At 65.7% G+C, this 23,076-nt stretch overlaps 1 protein-coding gene across 7 annotated transcripts; it reads right to left on the bottom strand.

Annotated features, from left to right (window-relative positions):
• Positions 1-117: 117 nt before the first annotated feature.
• GRIN1 (glutamate ionotropic receptor NMDA type subunit 1) lies at positions 118-22,795 on the bottom strand. Of its 7 annotated transcripts, none has more exons than XM_047769034.1 (21): positions 22,396-22,653; positions 19,995-20,129; positions 17,405-17,581; positions 15,275-15,337; positions 14,382-14,482; positions 11,621-11,742; positions 11,377-11,551; positions 9,999-10,143; positions 9,818-9,901; positions 6,567-6,708; positions 6,345-6,472; positions 5,972-6,136; positions 5,778-5,896; positions 5,550-5,662; positions 5,327-5,475; positions 5,042-5,199; positions 4,683-4,844; positions 4,465-4,574; positions 4,217-4,362; positions 2,929-3,039; positions 118-627 (listed from the first exon to the last, which is right to left on the bottom strand). In XM_047769034.1, exons 1-21 carry the CDS (start codon positions 22,651-22,653, stop codon positions 559-561), a joined length of 2,832 nt encoding a protein of 943 aa, XP_047624990.1. In that variant the 3' UTR covers positions 118-558. The 7 variants fall into 7 exon arrangements, with proteins under 7 accessions (XP_047624990.1, XP_047624993.1, XP_047624992.1 ...); XM_047769032.1 differs by lacking the exon at positions 118-627 and adding an exon at positions 877-993; XM_047769037.1 differs by lacking the exon at positions 2,929-3,039.
• Between the last annotated feature and the right edge of the window lie 281 nt (positions 22,796-23,076).

The following is a 23,076-nucleotide window of genomic DNA, read 5'->3' as shown; positions in this document are numbered from 1 at the left end:
AGGTGCGAGGCAGTGGGGAGCCCGAGCGCGCGCCCCTGGGAGGCGGCCGCCGGCTGGCAGGGGAAGGGGCGGGGGGGGGGGGGGGGGGGTCAGGGTTTGCAGTGGGCAAGGGCAGGGTCCAGCGGAGGAGGGTGTGGGCAAGAAGAGGAGAGAGGTGGAGTGGAGGCTGGGAGGTGCGGGCGCTGCAGGAGGGGGCGACCCCGCCAGCTGGGGCCAGGGGCCCCCACGGTGGCGCTGGTAGTGGCTGGGGAAGGATGGGGCTTCAGTCTCTGCTCCAGGCCCCTCCGCCCGGGGGCCAAGGTAGCCCGTCTCCCCTGCTCAGAGACCCCAGGGCCCTGCCTCTGCCGGAGTGCCCTGCAGCCCTGCCCAGCCAGCTCAGCTCTGGCCCGCGCCTGAGTCCAGCAGGGGCTGCCCGCCAGGCAGCAGGGCAGACGGACGGACGGGAGGCCCGGGGTGGGCAGTCTCTGGCGGGTGGGCTTCCCTCAGGCCTTCCCGAGCAGCAGGACCCCTCAGTGTCCTTGGCCGGGCTAACTGGGCAGGTGGGCGCCTCCGGGGGCCTCACACCACGGTGCTGACCGAGGGATCTGAGAGGTTGAGCGGGCCCGTGATATCAGTGGGATGGTACTGCTGCAAAATAGAAATACACAGACAAGGTGCCCGTTAGCCCGACACTCAGGGGCACGCGCGGGGCCGGGACGGGTGGACCGGCCAGCCGGCCAACCGGCGGGCAGGCGGGCGCGGCCTGGGGGAGGCTGGGGGGCGCTCCTCCCCCGGACCCCGTCGTGCTCCGGGACTCTGCGTGGGCCGGGCCGCTGTCCCGTCCGTCTGTCTGTCTGTCTGCGGGGGAGGGGGGCAGAGGAGGGCGGGCAGGGCGTCTCAGCTCTCCCTATGACGGGCACACATCTGCAGCTGGCCCTCCTCCCTCTCAATAGCGCGTCGCGGCAGCACTGTGTCTTTTTGGTTTTGCAAAGCGCCGCGTCCACCCCCGGTGCTCTATAAATAAGAACCAACAATCAATACCCGCTGGCCCCGCCGGCCGCCAGGGACCCCAGCCCTGAGCGCCCAGTGCCGCCCTGGGCCAGACCGGCCACGGGACAGAGGCAGAGGATCTCAGCAGCCGGACTGACCCCACCCCTCCCGACAGAGCCCCCCACCCAGGCCTCCCTCCGAGCAGGCGCCCAGCCCGCACCGGTGGGAGCTGGGCTGCCCTCCCCCCACCCCCAGCTGCCAGCGGGCAGTGTCCCCAGTCACCCCTGCGGGGCAGGCCAGCCCCAGAGGCTACGTGGTGCCAGAGCTCGCCTGGAGGATGGTCCCTGGGGAGGCTCGGGCAAGGAGTCTGCTGGGAGCGTGACCCGGGAAAGGACTGTGAGGGTGGCTGAGCTGCACCCGAACAGCTAAGGGGCCTGCATGTCTGCTCCGGGTGGGGGCTGGGGGGCTCAGTCGTGCCCTCGGAAAGCGGCCCACTGCCTGCTGGACTGCCGTGCTCCCCTCCTGCTGGGACCGCGCCCCGGCTCTGCTCCCTCTGCCCTCCTCTTCCTGTCTCGGGCTCTGCCCACTGTCCAGGGGCCTGGACAGCCCCGGGCCGGTTCTCCCAGCCCCGCAGGCCTTCCCCGTCCGCCCACCCTCCTGTGCTGACCTCCGGGAAGCGGAGCAGCCAGGCCTTACGGGCCCCTCTTGGGGCAGGATACTGGCTTCGCCCTGGACTCAGATGGCTCTGGGCCGATCCCTGTCTGGGTCCTGTGTCTGCCCCTCTCCCCGTGCGCTGGGGTGGGGGCTGCAAATCCTGCTTCAGCCTTGGAGCTTAAGACTGTGGGGTGGCGCTGCCCGTGAACTGGGGGCTTCCTGTGGGCTGGAGGCCTGCCCGCCCTGGACGGCAGGGAGGCCACCGGGCTGAGGGCTGGGCGGCCCCCTGCTCACCTGGGGATGCTCCCTAGCCGGGCTGCGGCAGTCGGGGTAGGGGCCTTTGGTCTGACTGACCACGCACATCTGGGGCAGTGACAGGCTGCCCCAGGCAGGAGGGCAGGCAGTGCTGGGCCCCGGGGCAGAAGGCCTAGACTGCGAGGGGCTGGGGCTGGGGAGCTGAGGCACGAGTCTCCTCCGGGGAGACCTTCCTTTCCTGGGCCTCTGTCTGGGAGCCCCAGAGCCCCCTCTCAGACCCCCGGTGCCGCCGGCACACCTCCTGCAGGGCCCCTGCTCGGCCTGGGGTGGGGGCCGCCGCCTCTGGTCCCCCCCCGCCGTTCCCCACCTGATGGTCCCCTTGGCCAGGGGCCTGTTCCAACTCCAGGCCCCAGCCGTCCACCCAGATGGAGCCAGGCCCGGCCCCCAGCCCCGGCCCACACAGAGACCACATGGAGGGGATGCAACAGGCATGGCTCTGGTGAGACACGTGAGACAGGTGTCTGGGTGGCAGGGCTGGCAGCCAGACAGATGGACGGATGGGACACCACAGCCCCCCCTCCACGGACGTCGCGGGGAGGGAGAGAGGGTGCTGGGCCCTCTGCGAGGGCTGGAGAAACGGACGTACAGAGAGGTGGCGTGGCCTCCTGACGGTGGGGAGCCTGGCACAGGGCGGCTTCCGGGGCCCCGGGCACAGCCCGAGGGGGTGAGGCTGACTGGCTGACCAGCGACACGACACAGCTTCAAGATGGTGTGTGTGGCGTCATGGCATGGGGGGGGGGAGACTAACGCAGAGACACACGGGAGGAGGAGCCGGCGAGGGCCGGCAGGAGAAAGACCAGAGGAGGGTCGAGAGAGTCGGAGAGAGAAGACCTGGTGTGCTGGGCACGTGGGGGTGAGGGCAGAGGGGCCACGGCGGTCGAGGCGGGGTGGGATGGCGGGGAGAGGGAGCGGGCACGCCTGACGCACGGGACACAGACACGGAGGCGAGATCAGAGTCGGAGACGTGGAACTGGGCGCTCTTCCCCTTACCGTGTCTTTGGAGGACCTACGTCTCTTGAAGCTGGAAGCCAGGGTGGAGGTGATAGCCCTAAATGTGGCTTTCTTTTTAGGGTCGGGCTCTGCTCTACCACTCTTTCTATCCTAAAATGAATATGTATAAGTGATTAGACGGCTAAGGTGGCGGCCACACCTGCCCCCGCCTGCTCCTTGGGGGCTGCTGCCCGGCCTGGCTGGCCACGCGGGCCCTCACTCCTGCCTGCCTCTCTGCGCTGGATGGACCGGCCGGCGCACACGTGCAGGCGGCCTCTGCTCCTGCCCAGGGCCCGGGCCTGAGCTTGCTCGTGCTGGGGCTGGGCTTGGGGGTCCCGTCTGGCTCTCTTCCTGGGAGGTCCGCCTGGCTCCTAGGCGCCCCTGGCTTCCGGGCGTCCCGGGGAGGAGGAGCCCTCCGAGCACTGGAGGGGGGGCCCCACGGGCCCCGCCGGCCACGCCGACCCCCGAGGAAGCACAGCAAGATTCTGGAAGGGACTGAGGGGCTGAAGATGAATTGGAGCGGTTGAGAGACAGAGGCGGCTCCCGGGCCCCGGCCTCGGGTCTGGCGGCCAGGATGGCGCTGCGCCCAGCGGTGAGAGCAGCGGCCAGGTCCCAAGAGCAAGAGTGGGCAGATGAGAGGCGTGGGGGCTCCAGCATCCCTGTCCCCCCGCCCTCCTCGGCAACACCAGCTTCCTCCCAGAACGCAGGCTCTGGGGAGGCACCCAGAGAAAGAGAAGAGATGGGGCAGAGCGGGGCAGGACAGTGGGGCACCAGCCCATCCCCGGTGGGCTGTGCCAACCCCACACGCAGCCTGTCCCCCGCTGGCAGCAAATTCCCACAGACACAGCCTGGGCTGCCAGTCAGGACCAGCCGGCCAGTCGAGATGGGAGTCAGAGTGGAGCTCAGGATGCAGCAGGGAAGGGGGGGTCCCCCGGAGGGCGCCAAGGTGGGGTGTGGGGCGGCGAGGGCAGAATGTGTCTTGGACTGGCATGCTACACCCAGGTGGGTCCCTGTCTTACCCTGCCTCAGTTTGCCTTCCTATGGAATGGGCGCCAGCGGGCGGCTCTGGAGACAGAGGGGCCAGGCGGACGCTTGGAGCCTGGCTTGGCGGCGGCGGCCACCTGCAGGCGGCCCCCCGCCAGCGCTGCCCTTGGCTGCGGCTCCTAGCTCCAGTCCTTCCCACACGGGCTCCTGGAAGCCAGACCCGCGCTCCGGCCTGTGGGGATGGAGGAGGGCCGGGGCCAGGCCGGGCCATGGGCACCAGGCCTCAGAGGGTGGCCCCCCCTACCTGCAGGTTCTTCCTCCACACGTTCACCGCCGCGAAGGCCAGCTGCATCTGCTTCCGGCGCGCGTCCTTGTGCCGCTTGTAGGCGATCTCAATGAAGATGAGGAAGATGCCAGCCACGATGCCGCCAGCCACCAGCATGAAGACTCCTGGGGGCCAGGACCCAGCGCCTCAGCTGCGGGCTGGCCGGGCAGCGGGTCCCCGGGGGGGCCCACCTGGCGTCAGCCGGGGCGTCAGGGCGGGGGGCCCACCTGCCATGTTCTCGAAGGTGAGGGTAGCAGGGGCGTTGCTGCGGGAGTCGCACTCCTGGTACCGCACCCACGTCTTGTCCAGGTCTTCCATGAAGCCGTTCTCGTGGGACCTGGGCGGCAGGGCACGTGAGCCGGGCAGGGCAGGCGGGCGCGCTGGGCGCTGGCGTGCCTCGGGGGAGGGAGGAGTGGGGCGCCGAGGTGGCAGGGAGCAGGCTCACTTGAGGATGGACAGGGAGACGTTCTGCTTCCAGGGGCTGTCCTTGCGCATGCCGATGCCAAAGCCGGAGCGGAAGAACAGCTCGCCCGTGGTCACCAGGTCGCACTTCTGCGAGGCCTCAAACTCCAGCACCGCCGAGTCCCAGATGAAGGCATGCAGCTTGCTGTGGGCAGGGGCGGGCGTCGCTGGAGCCGGCGCGCCCCAGCTGCCCTGTCCCCCTCGCAGCGCCCCGCCCCCGCCAGCCTGGACGCCTCGCGTCCACCCTCCTGTGATTCCCAGGCGGCCGGGACCCTCTGACTTTGTGAAGGCGGGCGCCCCCTTGTCCAGCCGCCCGGCCCGGGGCCCCTCCCCACCCCTCACTTGTCGCGCACGGCCTGGATGGCCTCGGCCGCGCTCTCGTAGTTGTGCTTCTCCATGTGCCGGTACATGGTGCTCAGCTCCACCTGCCGCCGGAAGTAGATGTCCACCGAGCTCTGCTTCACCGTGGCGTAGATGAACTTGTCCGAGGGATTCCGCAGCTGCGGGCCCGAGGGCGGGGGTCAGAGGGCGGGGTCCGAGGGCGGGGCTCGGGGGCTGCTCCCCGGCCCCGCCCCGACGGCCGCTGGCCTCCCGCCCCCGCCCCCGCCCCCGCGGGCCGGGCCTCACTCGCGGGTCGTTGATGCCGGTGATGCGTTCTTCGGGCCGGTCCAGCACCAGGAAGGCCGCCAGGTTGGCGGTGTAGGAGGCCACAATGATCATGGCGAACCCAGCCCACACCATGCCCAGGATGCGCGCCGAGAAGCTTCGAGGGGCGCCTGCGGGCAGGGGAAGGTCAGCGCCGCGCGGGTCGGCGAGGCCGGGGTTGAGCCGGGCCGGGCCGTGGCCTCACCTTCCCCGATGCCCGAGTTGAGCAGGACGCCCCAGGAGAACCACATGGCGGAAGACAGGGTCAGCGCGTCCTCCTCCTCCTCCTCGCTGTTCACCTTGAACCGTCCGAAGGGGCTGCGGGGGCGCAGAGGGCGGGCGGGAGAGGGCGGGAGAGGCAGCCCTGCCCCGCCCCTCGGCGCTCGGCCGACCCCGCGGGTGGAGGGTCCGCCCCCGGGCGGGCGGCGCTCACCTGAAGCGGTCCAGCAGGTACAGCATCACGGCCACCACGTGCACCGACAGCCCCACCAGCAGCCACAGCGTGCTCTGGAAGGGCTGCATGAACGAGTCCAGCGTGCTCCGGGGGATTTCCTGCAGGCGGACGGGCAGTCAGCGCCGCCCAGCGCCCCCCAGGACCCCGCCCGGCCCCGCCGGGCCCCTGCGCACCTTCTTGACCAGAATGGTCAGGCCCTGGTACTTGAAGGGCTTGGAGAACTCGATGTACTGGGCGCGCTCGTTGTTGATGGTCAGGGGCGCCACGATCATGTCCGCCTGCCCGCTGAGCAGCTCGCCCATCATGCCGTTCCACTCCTTCTTGTTGCTGTTGTTCACCTGCGGGGCAACACAGACGGTGGGGACGCGGCCGCCGGCGGTCCCGCTGCCGCCCGAACTCTCCCGTCTCCGGGGTCGCCCGCTCTGGACGCCGCCCTGGCTCAGCGGCCCCCCCACCCCCACCCCAGACGGCCCCCTGGCGGGACCGCCGCCCCCCCCCCGCTGGACCGCGTCCCTCGCCGGCTCCCAGGGCCCCGCTCGGACGCACCCGCTCCTGCGTCCCGAACTTGCCATCGGCCACCAGGTGCACCTCATACGTGAAGTTCATGGTCCGCGCCAGCTTGATGAGTAGGTCGATGCAGAAGCCGTAGCAGCACTGAGGCACGGTGTGGCGCGCTGGGGAAGCGGCGGCGGCGGGGCGCGGTAAGCAGGGGCTCTGGGGGCGCCGCGGCCCCGCGCGCCCCGCCGCCCGCCCCGGCCCCGCACTCACGGCTGCCCGGCGACGTGTCGTTGGGCCCGGTGCAGATGACCTTCTTGACAGGATCCCCGTTGACGGTGAACTCCTCCTTGCACGTGCCGTCGCTCAGCGTGGGCTTGACGTACACGAAGGGCTCCTGGTGGATTGTCACGATCTGCGGGGGGCGCGGGGGGCTCAGGGTGGGCCACCTGCGCAGGGCTGCCTGGGGCGCTGTCCTCTCCGGGAGCCCCCCAGCCCCGCCCCGCACCGGGCCCCAGGCCTCCCCCCTCCCCGGCTTTCTCGACTCTGCCCTCTTCTGAAGCTCGGAGTAGCCAGTCGCCCTGCCTCCGGAAGAAGGCGGGGCCTCGCGGCCCAGGCCTCCCCAGCGTTCCAAAGGCGTCTAGCTTCCTGAAAGTCTGTCCCTCCATCAGAGGAGTCTGCATGTCCAGTCCGCCCTGGGCCCCTTCTCAGACTGGTCAGGGGTGACAGACTCCCTGCTCCGACCCAGAGCCTGCCCCCTGCCCCAAGGACGGGGCAGGTCCACTCAGAGCCTGCCCAGGACCAGGGACCTGCAGGCATTGCCCTCATCCGATCAGCGGGCCTCTCCTGACCCCCGGCCTTCCCCAGCAGCGGGTCTTGGTCAGACCTTCTGCCCTTCCTCCCTTCCTCCTTTGCCTGCTGGTGCGGCCCTCTCGCCCATGGCCTGCCTCTACAGTCTGCAGGCTCCCGGGGCTTGGGCTGGGGCTCTCGGCCCTGTCCTTTCCCTGGAGTGGGGGGGGGGGTGAGGAGGACTGATATGGGCAGAGGGGGCTGAACCCAGCCCGGCCTGTGATGAGGGGGTCCCAGGGGAAGGGACGCTGGGTTTGAGCCTGCAAGCTGAACAGGGGCTGGTGGGAGAGGCCCCTTTGCCTGCAGGGTGGGCAGGCCCGCGCCCCGGCTAAGACGAGGGGGCTGGAGGGCTCTCAAGGAGCGTATTTGCCTTTAAAATTTTCCTCATGGTTTTCTACAATTAAGCACTGTGCTTGTGCACAATCAGTGAGACCAAAAATTTGCAAAAAGCCGTCTGACTCTCGAAGCCACCTGGACATCCGTTTTGGCTGTTTTACTTTCCGACGGCAACACGACAGAAAGGTGGCTTTGGGAAACTACTCTGCCTGTTGAGGGAGTGGGTGCAGGTCCAGGTGAGAGGGGGTCCACGTGAGAGGCCACGAGGGGTCAGCTCAGAAAGCTGACAAGGTCAGGAGACATTTGAGGACCTGGGGACACTGGGAGAAGGCCGGTTGGGGAGCTAAGATACCATCCCATGCGGCTGTGAGTCTGTGTGGGAGGGTCTTGGGAGAGCAACCTGGGAGGAGAGGGGGCCCGGGATGAGCCCAAAGGAGCATGGAGGAGTCAGGCCAAGGAAGAGAAGCTGTGAGCAGGAAGGCCCCCCAGGACATAAACGACAGCAACATCTTCTCAGATCCACCTCTCAGAGTATTGACAACAAAAGCAAAAATAAACCAATGGGACCTAATCAAACTTCCAAGTTTCTGCACAGCAAAGGAAACCCTAAACAACACAAAAAGACAACCCACAGAATGGGAGAACATCTTTGCAAGTGAATCAGCTGACAAGGGATTCATCTCCAAAATTTAGAAACACCTTCTGCAGCTCCATACCAAAAAAAACAAACAAGCCTATCAAAAAATGGGCCGAAGATCTCAACAGACAGTTCTCCAAAGAAGACACACAGATGGCCAAGAAACACATGAAAGGATGCTCAGCATCACTCATCCTTAGAGAGATGCACATCAAAACCACTCGGAGGTACCACCTTCCACCCGCCAGAATGGCCAGCATCCAAAAGCCTACAAACAATCAGTGCCAGAGAGGGTGTGGAGAAAAAGGAACCCCATTACACTGTTGGTGGGATTGTAAATTGGTGCAACCACTGTGGAAAACAGTACGGAGATTTCTCAGAAAACCAAACATAGAACTACCATTGGATCCAGCAATCCCACTCCTGGGCATCTACCCAGAGAAAACCACGACTCGCAAGGACACATGTACTCCGATGTTCACTGCAGCGCTATTTCCAATAGCCAAGACAGGGAAACAACCTAAATGTCCATCGACAGAGGAGTGGATCCAGAAGATGTGGTCCATATACACCATGGAATATGACTCAGCCATTGAAAGGAATGAAATACCAGCATTTTTAGCAACATGGATGGACCTAGAAACCATCATGCTAAGTGAAGTCAGCCAAACAATGAGACACCAACCTCCAATGCTTTCACTGACATGTGGAATCTGAAAAAAGGACAGACGGAACTTCTTGGCAGAACAGATGCTGACTCACAGACATTGAAAAACGTATGGGAGTTCCCGTCGTGGCGTAGTGGTTAACGAATCTGACTAGGAACCATGAAGTTGCGGGTTCGGTCCCTGTCCTTGCTCAGTGGGTTAACAATCCGGCGTTGCCGTGAGCTGTGGTGTAGGTTGCAGACGCGGCTCGGATCCCGCGTGGCTGTGGCTCTGGCGTAGGTTGGCAGCTACAGCTCCAATTAGACCCCTAGCCTGGGAACCTCCATATGCCGCGGAAGCGGCCCCAAAAAATAGCAAAAAGACCAAAAAAAAAAAAAAGAAAAACGTATGGTCCCCGGAGGAGACAGTTTGGGGGGTGGGGGGATGTGCCTGGGCTGTGGGATGGAAATCCTGTGAAATTGGATTGTTATGATCATTATACAACTACAGATGTGATCAATTCATTTGAGTAATAAAATAAATAAATAAATAAATAATAAATAGAAGGCCACCCAAGGCAGTCGCTCCCAGAGCCCAGGGAGTCACAGAGGGGTCGGCCAGCCCCTGGGCTGCTGCAGGGAGGCCAGACTCGGAAGGAGAGCTTGACCCGGAGGCCGTGAGGCTGGGGCTGAGGGCTGGCGAGGAAGAATGTGGGGTGTCGGCTCCAGGGCCAGGGCTCCGCACAGAGAGTCCTGAAGCTGACGATCCCAGAAGGACCACCGAGCCGTCCCTCTGCCTCCGACCGGCTCATCCTCAGGGGAGTCTTTGCCCACCCGGCTCCCCCAGATTTAAGTGGGGTTGGGGCAGGAGGGGCCTGGAGGGAGCCCTGGAGGCACTGGCAGCTTCCTTTCCCTCCCCTCACTCCCCGGCTTCCTCTGCAGTGCAATCCCACTTCCTTTGGTCACTTTCAGTGACCTCACTGCCCACCGCTCTGCCCCTGAGGGGCTGGATGGGGTGCACGGGTGTGGAGCCCAGGCCGGCGCGGCAGGCCCCACCTTCAGCCTGGTGGACATCTGGTAGCCTCGGGGCTTCTCTGTCTCTCCACCCGGCCAGATGATCTTCCTGTCGTTGGGAATGACCTGGGGGTGGGAGTATGAGATGGAGGGTGGCCACGCAGGGGTCTTGGCCCCAGGACCCTAAGGCCCCAGCCCCCACCCCCTCATGACCCCCACCTACATGGGTGCCGTTGTAGATGCCCACTTGTACCAGCTTGCGGTTCTGCAGGTTCATGATGCTGTAGTTGGCAAACTTCCGGTCCCCGTCCTCATTGAATTCCACGCGGCCAGTCACCCCATCCGCGTACTTGGAAGACATGAGCACCCTGGACAGGGCGGTGGGGGTTGGACTTTTCAGGGCATGTCAGACCCTCACCCTGTGAGTCTGGTGGATGGCGGGCCCGGCTGCCAGCACCAGATGGACAGCACAGCCGGGCCAGCCAAGCAGCTCCAGGGTGCTGAGTCCTGTTCTGAAGGCTTTTTGTGTGTTGGGGTGTTTGATTCTTAGAGCAGCTGCCCTGGCTCAATAGCTGAGAAGGCAGAAGCCCAGAGGGATGCAGTGGCCCATTCACCAGCGAGCAGGGGAGGCAGGGTTGAGGTCCTGTCTTCCGCCTGCGCACACCTACGTGTGTGTGTGTGTGTGTGTGTGTGTGTGTGTGGTGTCCACTGGGCCTTATATGTGTGCACACAAGTTCTTTGTGTGGGGTGCAATCAGGAGCACGTACTTGTGGCACGTGTGTGAATTTGCCTGTGTACACATGCAGGTGCCTGTGCGCACATATGCTGCCTGTTGTATGTGTACTCCTGTTGTGCCACCAGGCACTGTGGCTCTGCACATGCTACTTGGGGGGGGGGGTGCTGCGGATGGGCGGGGCCTCCCTGCCCCCCCGAGGGGCATGTCATCCAGGGTTCTGTGAGTTGTCTATTGCCCCACTCTGCCATCCACTTGGGTCTCCGCCTAACCCCTTCTCTCTACGGCCTGGGTGCGGTCAGTGTCTGAGGATGCTCCCCATCCTCAGCTGCAGCAGGACCCTCCTCCCCAGGGCTGTTAGCCACCCTAGGGAGTGGGGTGGGGTCTCAGGGTGGGCTGCAGCGCTAAAAGGTGGGGGCAGGAGCCATGAAGGCAGCCATGACGCCAGTGACCTTCAAGGCACCGGTGTCAGTGTGGGAAATGCGGCAAATGATTTTCGCACTAGAGACGGAAGTGCTGGCGGAGGGGAGGTGGAGGTAGAGGAGAAAACTGGGGACGGTGGCTTGGTCTGTAGGATTCAGCAAGCTGGGCGGGACCACCCAGTGAGGAGCGCCAATTCCAGAACGGAGGCTCCCCCACCTCAGAGGCGAGGCCCCGCCCAGCTGGGAGGAGAGGCCACGCCCACCTCGGAGGTGAGCCCCGCCCACCTGGGAAGAGCGGTCTCGCCCGCCTCAGAGGTGAGGCCCCGCCCACCTGGGAGGAGAGGCCACGCCCTTCTCAGAGGTGAGGCCCCGCCCACCCGGGAAGAACGATCCCGCCCACCTCAGAGGTGAGCCCCCGCCCACGTGGGAAGAGCGGCCCCGCCTACCTCTTGAAGAGCGGCCCTGTCTTCCAGATGTTGGTGTTGCCCACGCAGCCCCGCGGCGGGTCGGTGATGTTCTCTTTTTCAAGAAGCTCGTGCACTGCCTGGGCCACCACGCCCACGGCATCGCTGATGTGGGCCGACTCGTTCTTGCCGTTGATGAGCTGCAGTCCGATGATGCCTGAGGGGAGCGTCTGCTTAGAGCCCGTGGACGGCTCCTGTCCAGCGGCCCCGGGAGCCCAGCACTCACCGTCTGGGGCGTAGCGCAGGGCGTTCCCGGAGATCTCGCGCTCCCCGACCAGCCACACGTACCCCGAGCCGGTCATGTTCAGCATCGCGGCTGCTCGGTACACAGTGGCAGCGTCGTCCTCGCTGTGGGGCAGAGGGGGGTGACGGGCCAGGACTCCAACCCTCCCCACCCGTGGCCCGCGGCAGCGGCTCCAGACTCCAGGGCCCTCCTGCAGTGTGGTCTGCCCCTGCCTCTTCCCAGCCCCTCCCCTGACAGGACCCAGGCCGGGGGGACACTGCAGAGGTGGGGGGCGGCCCCCACCCCGGCCCCCACCCCCAGCCTGCACCGCATCTGGGCCAGGAGACCCCCACAGAGGTGATGGGGGTGGGGCCCAGACCCCCAGAGCTTCCCAGGGTCTCTAGCAGGCCCCTCGCCTGTGGTGGGCAGGGTTAGGGGTCATGAGATGTGGGGCGGGGTCATTAACGATTGATAACTCTCTCACCGGGTCCCAGGCACTATTCTGAATGCTTTCCATGGACTCTCAGTTAATTCGTACATCATCCCTGTGAGCAGGCCTTAGTGCTCCCCCTGTGGCAGGAGGTGAAACCAAGGTGCCCGGGGCACAGGTGGTAAGTGGCAGTGTCAGGTCTGTGTGGGGACCGTCCACCCCGGCACCCTTGCTCCTGCAACTTCCTGGACAAGCCACACCCTCTCTGGTCTCCATGTCTGAACCTGTGAGATGAGGGGCTGGCAGCTTTCTGGTCGGTCAGATGTTTCTGGGACCGCGTGCCTGGGAGCTGCCCCGAGCATCGCGGCAGATGCCACTGTAGAGAGGTGAGGGCTCCTGCTCCCCTTCTGGGGTCCACAAGAGCAGCTGTGCGCTCCCGGGCCCAGGGCTGGGGCCACCAGTAGGGCAGAGCACAGGCCCAGCCCTTTGGGCACACGTGGTCCTAAGCTCTTGGTGTGTCCTCATGGGCAAGCCTCTGTGGACCCAGCCCCCTAGGGCTGGGGTCTCCCTGGTCAGGACAAGGACCCCAAGTCTGCGGGCACTGCCTTCTCATCCCTGCCTGGCCTAGGTGGACCTGGACCGTGCCAGGCACTTTGCTCCTCTCAGGCAGTGGGCAGCGGGGTACAGAGAGTCTGGGCAGATTGTCTGAGTGCCGAGAGAGCTTCACAACTACCGGCCCTGGAAACGAGATGGCCCCAGGGGCCCGGGAGGCCCGCCCCCGGTTTCCCCAGGGAGAAATGCAGCTGCTCATTTTGCTCTGAATGGAACTGCCGCCCTGGGATGGAAGCGACAGAATGAGAGTCGGTCCGGCTGGTGTCCAGCCAAGACGGCCGGTGACACCGGTTCGTGCATGTCAGGGCAGCAGCCCGCTGTCAGCTGTGCCCTCAAAGCCTGGTGGGGAGGCCTGTCTGCCTGACGCCATTCAGGTCTGTGACGCTGGACTTGGGGGGAGCCCGCAGCCCTGCTGTGTCCGTGTAAATTGATGGAACAGTCACAGACAAAAGGCCTGATCAACCTGGACGTGGTTCATGGAAGTAACTGACTCCAGGACAGTTTCCAGAACAAAATTTTTTCTTAAAAATTGTTTAACTTATCATTGATTTACATTGTTCTGTCGATTTCCTGGAAAAAAAATTTAAGTTTTAGAAACGAAGGAGAAACTCCGGGGCAGTCAGTAGAAAAGCGTCAGAGACTAGGACGGACTTCATGGGACTCGCCCTGCAAAATGCTCCCAGCGGCCTCAGGAGGAGGATCCAAGTGTGTCGGGTTGGAGGCCAAGGTCAAGGAGATCCCGGGGGACAGCCTGGCTTCCCGGAGCTGGGGGGGTCGGGCCCTGTGCGTCCGGCGTGCGTATGGCATGGACGCGTGTATGTGCGGGTGGAAATGGGTCACATCACACCAGGCACGTGTGTGTGTGATTCATGTTCATGTCTGTGTGTGTGAGCGTGTGGGTTGTGCACACAGGCAGAGGACAGTGGGAGATCTGTGCTGACCTGTCCCACCCATCTGGCCCCACTGAGTACGAGAAGGGGCTGCTCCCTGCCTTCCAGCCCAAGGAGCCCTGGCTGGCCGCCCCCTGCTCTGCCCCAGGAGGAGGGGTGCACCTGGCTCTGGACCAAAGGTTTGTTGACTGACCACGCCAACGGGCACCTGCCCTGCTGCTCAGAGTGTGGCTGGCTCTTTCTGGCCTGCTGCAGGGTGGCCCCTGCTGTTTTTCTCCACGCCGCTGGAGCCCGCACAGCTTCTGGGACAGGCAGACAGCGGGGTGGGGCCGTGTCTCATGGGGCGAGGCTCGTCCTTTTCCCATTCTGGTGGCCTGGGCTTTCCCCTCCCAGGAGGACAGAGCCATTTGCAAAAAGGGAGATTTTTTTTTTTTACCGTGGGCTCATCCCCAAGGTCACAGTCGGGGCCAGGCTCAGCCGGCAGCAACCTGGAGTTAGGGTCCCTAATTGGTTCCCCTCCCGCACCGCCCATTCCGGCTGCTCCAGCCCTTCGGTCCCAGGACCCTGGCTTCTTCCCGCTGTGGGTCCTCCCGCCCAGCTCCACCTGCGGGCCGCACGTCCCCTCCCTAGGCCCTTTCCCTGAGCCCAGCTCCCAGAGCCCCGTGCTGCCCCCTCTATCCCCAGGGCTGCGTCTGCTTTTTCCCAGGGCGGGGATGTCCAGCCCCACCTCCAAGGCCCAGTGTGCTCGTGCCGGACAACCGTCTTTTGTGAGGGCGTCTTAGAGGCTGATGCCCGACGTCGGCCCGGGGTGAAGCGGGCGGAGGGGCCTCACCTGGCAGAGAGGATGATGACCCGGGCCTCCAGCTCCCGCGCCTCCATCAGCAGGGCCGTCACGTTCTTGGTCCCCGGGTCGAACTGCAGCACCTTCTCAGCCTGCGGTGTGAGCGGGAGTGTTAGCAGGTGGCCGGGGTAGGGCACACAGCGCCTCGGGGGCAAGAGTCGAGCCGCAGCCGCTAGGAACCCCGAGGCAGCTTAGCTAGGGCTGCCACGGCCTGCACCTGCACCTGCACCTGCTCTGTCCACCTGCCTTCCTGGCTCCTCGCCAGGCCCGGCTGGCCTTGCTCGTCCTTTCTTCAGCCTGCTCGCTCGCCTGGGCTCGCTCTCTGCTCTGCGTGCCTCTCTCCACCTCTCACTCCTGGCCTCACTTTTGCACCGAGCATGCAAGCTGAAGTGGACCGAGACTCCGAAAGAGGCGTGCAGCGGACAGGAAACAGAAAACAGTTTTGGAATGCAATCGGGAGCAGAGACGGGGCCGACTTTTTCAAAACCTCGGGAGTTCCTCTCGGGCCTGGTCCGCAGGCCCTGCCGGAGCGGCCCGGACCGCAGGCAGGCGGGTGGCTGGGCGGTGGGCTCCCTCCTGGGCTCCACGAGGAAACCCTGGGGGTCCCAGAGATTCGCATGCACTTCCCAGAGAGCAGCTCCTCTGCGGCCGGGCCTGCCTCGCGGGCGCAGGCCGAGGCCGCGGGGCGGGGGGTGGGCCGCAGGCACCCCCCCGCAGCCGGCCCCTGTCCTCTCCTGCCTACGGCTGCCTGCCTCACGAGCTCCTCTCCTCTCTGCGCAGGCCGGCGGCGCGGCGCGCTGGGCCGGACAGCGGCCCTCGTGGCCGAGGCGCCGAGGCCGGGGCTCCCTAGTCGGTGGGTGGCGTGCACGTCCATGCATATATACCTTGGGTCCGCGCTTGTTGTCATAGGACAGTTGGTCGAGGCTTTCATAGTTCCTTTTTTTACTCTGATGAATAATGTGCACAGAGAAAATATGCAGACACAGAAGAAGATTATAAACGGTTGAAAATGACGGCGCTAAAGCAATCACACCACCTCCTCGGCACGTCTGCAGACGGGCACGTTCCTGGAGCTCGCAAACACCGAGGCCCGGGGCGGGCTGGGGGCCGGGGCGGTGCTGGGGGACAAGGGGCCACGGGGGCCACGGGGGCTCCCTGCCACGGAGCTGTGCTCTTGGAAACGGTCACGCTCGGGAGAAAGGGAGGCCCTGTCTGTGCCCAGGCCAAACGCATCCCCTTGGGGTCCCATCTGCCCCCCCCGCCCCGCCCCTGACATGCACCTGCTGTGTGGCCCCAGCAGTTCCCAGCCCACCTACGTCAGTCCTGAATGGGGGTGACAGCCCCTCCCCCAGCCCTGTCCCCTATTTCCCTCCCCTCCCAGCACCCCCCTGTGCCCCTCAGAGGTCTGGGTGTTCTGCTCCCACTGACTGGTGTGAGATGGGCGCCCCCATTGGCCCACATGGGCGCTGGAGGGCTGGTATGACCGGAGTTGGTGAGGCTGTGCGGGTCAGTGGGTGTCTGCCTGGAGCACAGCCTGCCTTGGCCTGTGCTGGGGTGGGAGTAGGGGCCAGTGCCGCCTGAGCAACTGTGTGTCTGGGCAGGTGTGCGGGCGTGTGGGCGAGCGGGTCAGAGGCGAGCCAGCCTGTGGGCCGGTGCCGTGCGCCAGCCTGGGCTGAACGGTGGGGGCACGAGGAGGGCACGCGTGGTCTGAGTCTGTGGCAGGGGGAGCGGAGCGTGAAGGGACTGTCTTGGGGGTGACCACGTGCGCCTGTGAGAGGGGGTGTGTGTGGCTGGGTGTGCAGGTGTGTGAGCATGCCCCAGGCAGGTGTGCGGCCACAGCGGGCACACCAGGAGGTGACTCGCCTGTCTGGGGCTGGGGTGCTGTCTCCAGAGGCCCTGCGGGCCTGGAACCCCCCTCCCCGACTCAGCCAGTCCCCCACAGCAGGACCCCCAGGGCCCTCCGGGGTCTCCCCTCTGACTCCACCCCCGGCCGGGGCCCTCCATTCCCTTCAGGGCCCGCGTTGGCACTCAGCTTAGTGAAGCCAACTGATTTCGCAGGCAGAGCATATGCTCCCCGCCTCCCGCTGGTCTGGCCCCCCGGGGCCCTCCCGAGCCTGGGCCTCCCTCCCTCTCTGCCCAGCTTGGCCTCCACCCAACCCAGGGGCCATGGCCCGGGTGCTGAGCGCCCAGGGCAAGGGCGGGGCCCTGGGCCTCCTCTGTGAGCACCAGCTCCTCCTCAGGCCGGCAGTGGGGGCGGGCAGGGGCGGTGGGGGTCGCCTGGACCCCCGGAAACGCCCCTCTGATCTCTCCACAGCCCACAGCCAGGGGCGCGGCTGGGGCAGAAGGGTCAGTTAGAGCCCAGCCTCTAATGGGTCCCCAGGAGGCGTCAGAGGCCGCCCCCTGGTGGGCGGTGAGGAGAGGAGGGGCCCGAGGTGCAGGGGGGACGGGGAAGCCTGACGAGGGGCAGGGCCAAGACTGGGGGTGGGGGTGGGGGCAGGTGTCCGGGGATGGGGCTTTGGTGAGGGTGATGGGCAGCAGGGAGGTGGAGGGCTGCGGCGGAGTGAGGCCAGCGCGGGGACATGGAATGGGTCACAGCGGAGAGGGGACTGGGTCCCTCGGGGAGGGGGGACGGGGGACGTGGTGCGGTCACACTGAGTGGGTGCCCTAGGGGAGCGGCTGGGAGGGGCGGGGGCGGCGCCCCGCGTTCCCTGCCCGGCCTCGGCCTCGGACTGGTGGGCGCCGCGGGGCGGCGGGAGGGGTGCGTGGGCGGGGCGGGGTGTTTGCGGAGCTCCAGGTGGTCCTGCCCTCGCCCCGCAGGGACTGACACGAAGGAGATTTCGACTAATGGCAAAAGCGAGTGAAATGAGCCGAGGACAGGCTGGGGCGGGCGCTCGCCAGACGTAGTGGTGCTGACCATGCACGATGGAAAGAGAAGGGTGTTCACACGGGCCACAGACACAGCGGCGGCTCGCCGGCTCCTGCTCCTGCGCGGGGCGCCCCGGCCCGGGCCTCACCTTGGACTCACGCTCCTCCAGCAGCGTCTCCAGGCGCTTCTGGGCCGCCCGGCCCTCGTGGTCGTCGCTGACCAGGAGGATGATGTGGTTCCAGCTGTAGACGCGCATCATCTCGAACCAGACGCTCGACTGGTGGGAGTAGGGCGGCACGGTGCGCAGGAAGCTCAGGTGGATGCTCTGCGGGGCACAGGCAGGCTGAGGGGCCGCGGCCGCGACCTCCGCCAGGGGGCGCCGGCGCACCGGCCGCCTCCGCGCTCCTCCCGTCCAGCCCGAGACACGGAGGCTCGGGGCTCGGCCCGCAGCACCCTGCCTGCGGCCTTGATTCTGGGTGTCTCCCCACCTCCGCAGCGGCCACAGCCCCTGCTGGGCTGCTTGGGCTCGGAAAGTTCGTGCTGACGTGAGCCTCTCCGAGATCCCACCGGCTCCTTCCCAGACCGCAGAACTAGTCTTTTTGGGAAGTCTTCACTCTTGGCCAAGCCCAGGGGTTGTGAGCGGCCTGGCCCAGCCTTGCTTCTCTAACGCTAACTGCTGGGGCGGGGGTGGAGCAGACTCCGCCTTCCGCAGCTCAGACCCGCACCCATCTGGGGGTCCTCTGAGCCCTCCAGATTCTTCTTTCGTCTGCTCCCTCCTGGGGCCTTGGAATCTGAGTGCAAGCAAGAATGCCCCTTTGGGAGTTTGGCGAGGTACAGCGGAAACAAATTGGACTAGGAACCATGAGGTTGCAGGTTCGATCCCTGGCCTCGCTCAGTGGGTTAAGGATCCGGCGTCGCCATGAGCTGTGGGGAGGCTGAAGTCACGGCTGGGATCCTGCGTTGCTGTGGCTGGGGTGGAGGCCGGCAGCCGTAGCTCTGATTGGACCCCTCGCCTGGGAACCTCCATATGCTGCGGGTGCGGCCCTCAAAAGCAAAAAGAACAAGAGCAATAATATTAATGCCCCTTTGCCTCTGTCTGTCATGCAACAGGTGACAGAGCTGCAAGGGGATTGCCTTTGGGGTCTTGGGTTGGCTCTGGCCCAGCCTTTGTGGTTCACGTGTTGGGCTCAGATGGGTCTATGGGTGGGTACCATGAGTGGCATCGAGGTGGCGCTCTGAGATTTGGCCATGAGGTTTGCCCTCACGCTGGGCTGGGGAGTGGGGCCACAACCTGGAGCTGGGTGGGGCACGTGATGGGCTGATTCCTGCCCTGGGAGAGGGCTTCCCTTTCCAGCCTCTCCCCAGTAGAGGAATTTTTCTCCCACTTGTCTACGAGGCGACTGGTGCCCAGAGAGAGGAAGGCAGCAGGGCTGGGAGGTGTGGGCAGGAGCTGTCTGGCTGGGGGCCTCTGCTGGGGGTGGGGAATCCCGTGCCACAGGAGTTGGGGGCTGCTCCAGCCTCCACTGGCCTCCTCCCATGGGCTGTCCCAGAGAACCACCATCTGGCCTTGCTTCCCTGTTGCCCCCAGGCAAACCCATCCCCAGCTGAGATGCCCTCCGTGGGGCAGGAAGTGTTATCTCGGACCCAGGGCCTCCAGCAGTGTGAAGCTGGGGAAGCTGGGGGGGAGCTGGGAAGCACCCTCCAACAGCCCTGCCTCTGGCCCCTCAGCTTGGGCACCTGGCCGAGTCCCCCGCCAGGCAGCCCCTCCAGGTGCGTCTGCAGGTGGCCCCAGGCAGGGAGGGATGCGTAGGGCAGCGCTGCCCCTCTCAGCCTCTTGGTGGCCAGTTTGCACCCCCAGCTGACCAATCCTCCCAGAGTCATAAGCAGACACTGTGGGAGAGTGGTGTGAACTAGTCCAAGTTCCCCACCGCTGTGGGGGTATTGCCTGCAAAACTGACTCGGTGACTTCTCAGCTCTCTCAGCTGCCGCTCCAGGATTGCACGGCTCCAGCCAGATGTGTCCCCCACCCCAGCCTGGGGCGATGATGCTGAGTGGTGGTGCCTGCCGCCCCCAGGCCAGCCCCTCCGGCCACGAGCTGCCTCCTCGTCCAGCCACCCCTGCCCCCTGCCGCACCTGCCCTGCTGTGAGAAGGGCTGGTATCCACGCCCTCGTTTCTGCCTCTGTACCAGCCCCTTCTGGGCTTTTCCTCCTCCTGCAGCCCCACCTTCTCCAAAGTCCACCTGTCTTGCTGTGCAGGAAGCTGCCCTGTCTATGCCTTCTTCTGGCCCATGAGGGCCTCTGTGGCCTCTGAGGGCTTGCTCTTGGCACCTGTCCCCTGTTGGTGGGCTGTCTGCCGCAGTGTGGGTGGGCTTGTGTGTCAGTGTGTGTGTGGGAGGGTCTGAGTGTGACTGAGGGGGGCGGGAGCGGGCACATGAGCGTGAGTGTCTGAGAGGCTGATGCTGTGCTGATGGGCGTGAATGTGAGTGTGTGGGTGCACAAGAGCGTGCGAGTGTCCCGGGGAGTGTGTGTAGCTGTGAGTGTGTGGATTTGTATCTGTGTGTCCGTGTGTTGGTGTGCATGAGTGGGGGTGAGTGTGTCCGCGAGACGAGGGGTGTGTGGGGTGGGAGTGCGTGGGCGTGCTGAACGCATCACCCTGCCACACCTGGAGCCCAGAGCCCCTGGTCTGAGCACCTGCGCCTGTGGCCCCTGGCCGGGTCCCGTCGAGCGGTCAGGCTTACCTTGTCTGAGTAGATGGACATGCGGGTGGTGAGCCCCAGGACGGGGATGCGGTAGAAGCCGGCTGTGTAGGAGACGGGGGTGGGAGTGAAGTGGTCGTTGGGGGTAGGTGGGTGGCTAACTAGGATGGCGTAGACCTGTGGACACAGGGGACAGGGTCAGCTCGAGCAGGGGCAGGCAGGGCTCTGCGCTGGAGCGGGATCTCCAGAAGCAGCAGAGGCTGAACGAACGGCTAGGTGTCCAGGGGGCACTTGTGCCCAGGGGCGCCTGCCCACGCGGCAGGAGTGCCAGACCCCATAGCACCTCCTGAGGGTAAACAGAGCATGGGGATGAGGCAGAAGCAGGGCGAGACTCCAGGGACCAAGAAAACCCACGGGGAGTCGACAGATCCCCTCCCCATGCTTCCCCTGTCCCGGTCCCCCCCACACACTGGAAGGTCACCGAGAGGTGGGTAGTGAGACCTTGAGGGTGGAGGGCAAAGACCTGTCCTTCTGGCGTCCTGGAGCTCTATGCGAGGCCCCCTCGTGGGAGAACCACACCCAGACCACCCCCTGAGCCTCATCCTGGTCAGAGGTGGACGGAGGCCACGGCTCCACAGGTGGAAGCAGCTCCAGAAGGCCTGCCTTGGACATGGCCGACCAAACATTAGCAGAAGCTGGGCGAGGGCCCCCCCCAGAGGCCTGGGCCCCTTTGCTGGTGTTGTCCACAGCAGGCTGAGCCCTGTGGGGTGGGAGCAAGGCTGGTGCTGTTACAGCACCGACCACGGCCTCAAGGAAGCCCAGCCTTCCTGTCTGGACCAAGGCACCTGCAGACAGGTCTGAAGCCGATGGCTCAGACCCTGGGGCAGGGATATGGGGTAGGTGGCTTGGCAGTTCCGTGCTGCCCTCACGTTGGAAGGACCTGTGTCTGTCCCAGTTCTGCTTTCCCCTCTCTGGTCCACAGGCCCACATGCTTGTGCAGGTGGGGCTGGGGATGTGCTGGTCCCACGTGGTGGGGGTGATGGTTGCCATGCCTGGCAGTGCCTGGCCCACAGGGTGTGACCGTGGGTGACAACTGCTGCTGTCACCTTTGCTCCTGGCACTGGCTGTTTCCCGGGAAAACCATGCCCACAGGCAGCCATGCTGTCAGCTGGAGGAGGGAAGGGGCGCTACCTGACTGCTCATATTCCTGCCCCTCCCCTGCGCAGCGACGCCAGCCCGCCCTGTCCCTGTGGTTCTCTGGGCTGGAGCATGGGGGTGGCTGGCGAGGTGGGGACAGGGATCTTTCTGAGTAAAGCGCTGACCTGGCTTCTGCAGCTGGAGCTGCTTGGACCGGCTCTTGCTCCCCCCCGGCCCCGCTCCACTCTGCACCCTGCCTGGTCGGTGTCTTCATAGGCGTGTGTGTGCACGCGTGTGACCGCGCAGGTGCTCATGAGTGTGTACTGGGTATGCATGTGTAAACCGCATGCCACAACGCGTGGGTATGTGCATGTGCACACAGAGGCCTGAGTGAGTGTGTGTGAGCACGAGTGTGGTGCAAGAATGTGTGTCCATGGATAGTCATGGGGGGCAGGTGTGGGTATGAATGAGCGTGTGCAATTGATTGTGGGATGCTGGTGTGCGTGAGCGGGTGCTCGCGTAAGTCTAGGCATCTCAGTGCCCAAACATGGATGAATATGTGTGCACGCGTCAGCCGTGCCCATGGATGTAGCGAGCCTGTCAGGTGAGCGTGTGTGAGCAAGGCAGGGCCCGGTGTTGGTCTCGCCTCTTACGTAAAGGGCTGCATTGCAGTGATCCCACAGCTTCATTGGAATTCAGCAGGCAGTGCGCCCAGGGGCGGACAGCTCCGACAGGCACAATCCTGGAGTCGTGTCCTCCCCCGCAGTGCCGGCTGCCAGATGCCTCCCCCCTCATGCAGTCCCCACCCCCGCCCCATGGAGCACCCTGCTTCCCGCCTGGGCCACTTCCCATGGCAGGCAGACCCGAGAGGGGTGGGAAGGCGAGGAGGACAGGAAGAGGCCCTGGAAGCAGGAACAAAGATGGCCCCGGGCCCCATCCAGTTTCACGCCCTGCGGTCCTGCATGTAGCTGGGACCAGCACCTCCTAGGCAGGCGCAGCATGCCCGCCCCCACACTGACACCCACGCGCCAAATGGCCACAGGTCTGCACACACCAATCTGCTCCCCGAGCCCTGGAACGCTTGTGATGACAGGCCAGGGTGGCAGGTGACCGGTCTGGGGCTAAGATGGGGGACGGGCAGCGAGACCAGCCCTCCGAGTCCCCTCCCAGGGGGAGGGAGAGAGGGGAGGAAAGGATGGGATGAAAGCGGGCCGGCGGGAGGCTCGAGGGTGAAGGAGCGAGGATGGCGGGGCGGCGGGGGAGGGGCAGGAGCGGGCCCAGCGTGAGCCCTGGGGGGGGCGGGCACCTGGCTGGAGATGAGGTCTTCGCACACCGACAAGGCCATCTGGATGGCGTTGGGCTTGTGGGTGACGGAGGTGGCGTTGAGCTGGATCTTCCAGGAGCCATGCCGCTTGTTGGCCTGGTTCACAGCCTCGCGGAACATCTGCTCGTGCTTCCGCGTGCTCAGCACCGCGCCGATGTTGACGATCTTGGGGTCGCAGGCGGCGCGGGCGAAGGAGCAGGAAAAAAGCAGGGCGAGCGTCAGCAGGCGCATGGTGCTCATGGGCTCCGGGCAGCGCGACCTCGGGGCCCTTGGCGCATTCCCAGCGGGACGCGCCGGCCGTCCTGCGCGCGCCGGCTCCCGCGAGCCGAGGGCGCCACGTCTTCCCTGGAGCCTTAGTCCCGGGACGCCTGCGAGAGCGGAGGGGGCGGCGAGCCTGGGGCCGGCGGGGGCTTGCCCGGGGCGCGCGGGGCCTGCCCGGCGCTCCGCCCGCGCCGCCGGCGCTGTCCGCGGTGCTGAAGCGGGTCTCCGCCTCGCTCCGGGCGCCCCGCGCCGAGAGGACACCGCGGCGGCAGCTCCCCGCGCGGGCTTCGCTGGTCGCGGTCCCGACGCTGCGGCGGCTGCGGCGACTGCGGCGCGTCGAGCGGGGCCGACGTCTCCGACCCCTCCCGCCGCCCCCGCTTCCCAACGCGGAGCAGGAGCGGG

Source organism: Phacochoerus africanus, chromosome 2, assembly GCF_016906955.1.
Source record: "Phacochoerus africanus isolate WHEZ1 chromosome 2, ROS_Pafr_v1, whole genome shotgun sequence".
NCBI lineage: Eukaryota > Metazoa > Chordata > Mammalia > Artiodactyla > Suidae > Phacochoerus > Phacochoerus africanus.
The sequence above is the reverse complement of the archived record's forward strand: the minus strand, read 5'-3'. Positions and strand labels throughout refer to the sequence as shown.

Excerpts from the sequence above, each read along its gene's own strand:
- GRIN1 (XM_047769032.1), bottom strand. The coding sequence starts at position 22,653 with ATGAGCACCATGCGCCTGCTGACGCTCGCCCTGCTTTTTTCCTGCTCC. Across the intron at positions 5,897-5,971 it reads TGACCATTCTGGTCAAGAAG|GAAATCCCCCGGAGCACGCT; the intron begins GTGCGCAGGGGC and ends GTCCGCCTGCAG. Across the intron at positions 994-2,928 it reads GTAGGTCCTCCAAAGACACG|AGCACCGGGGGTGGACGCGG; the intron begins GTAAGGGGAAGA and ends TCTTATTTATAG.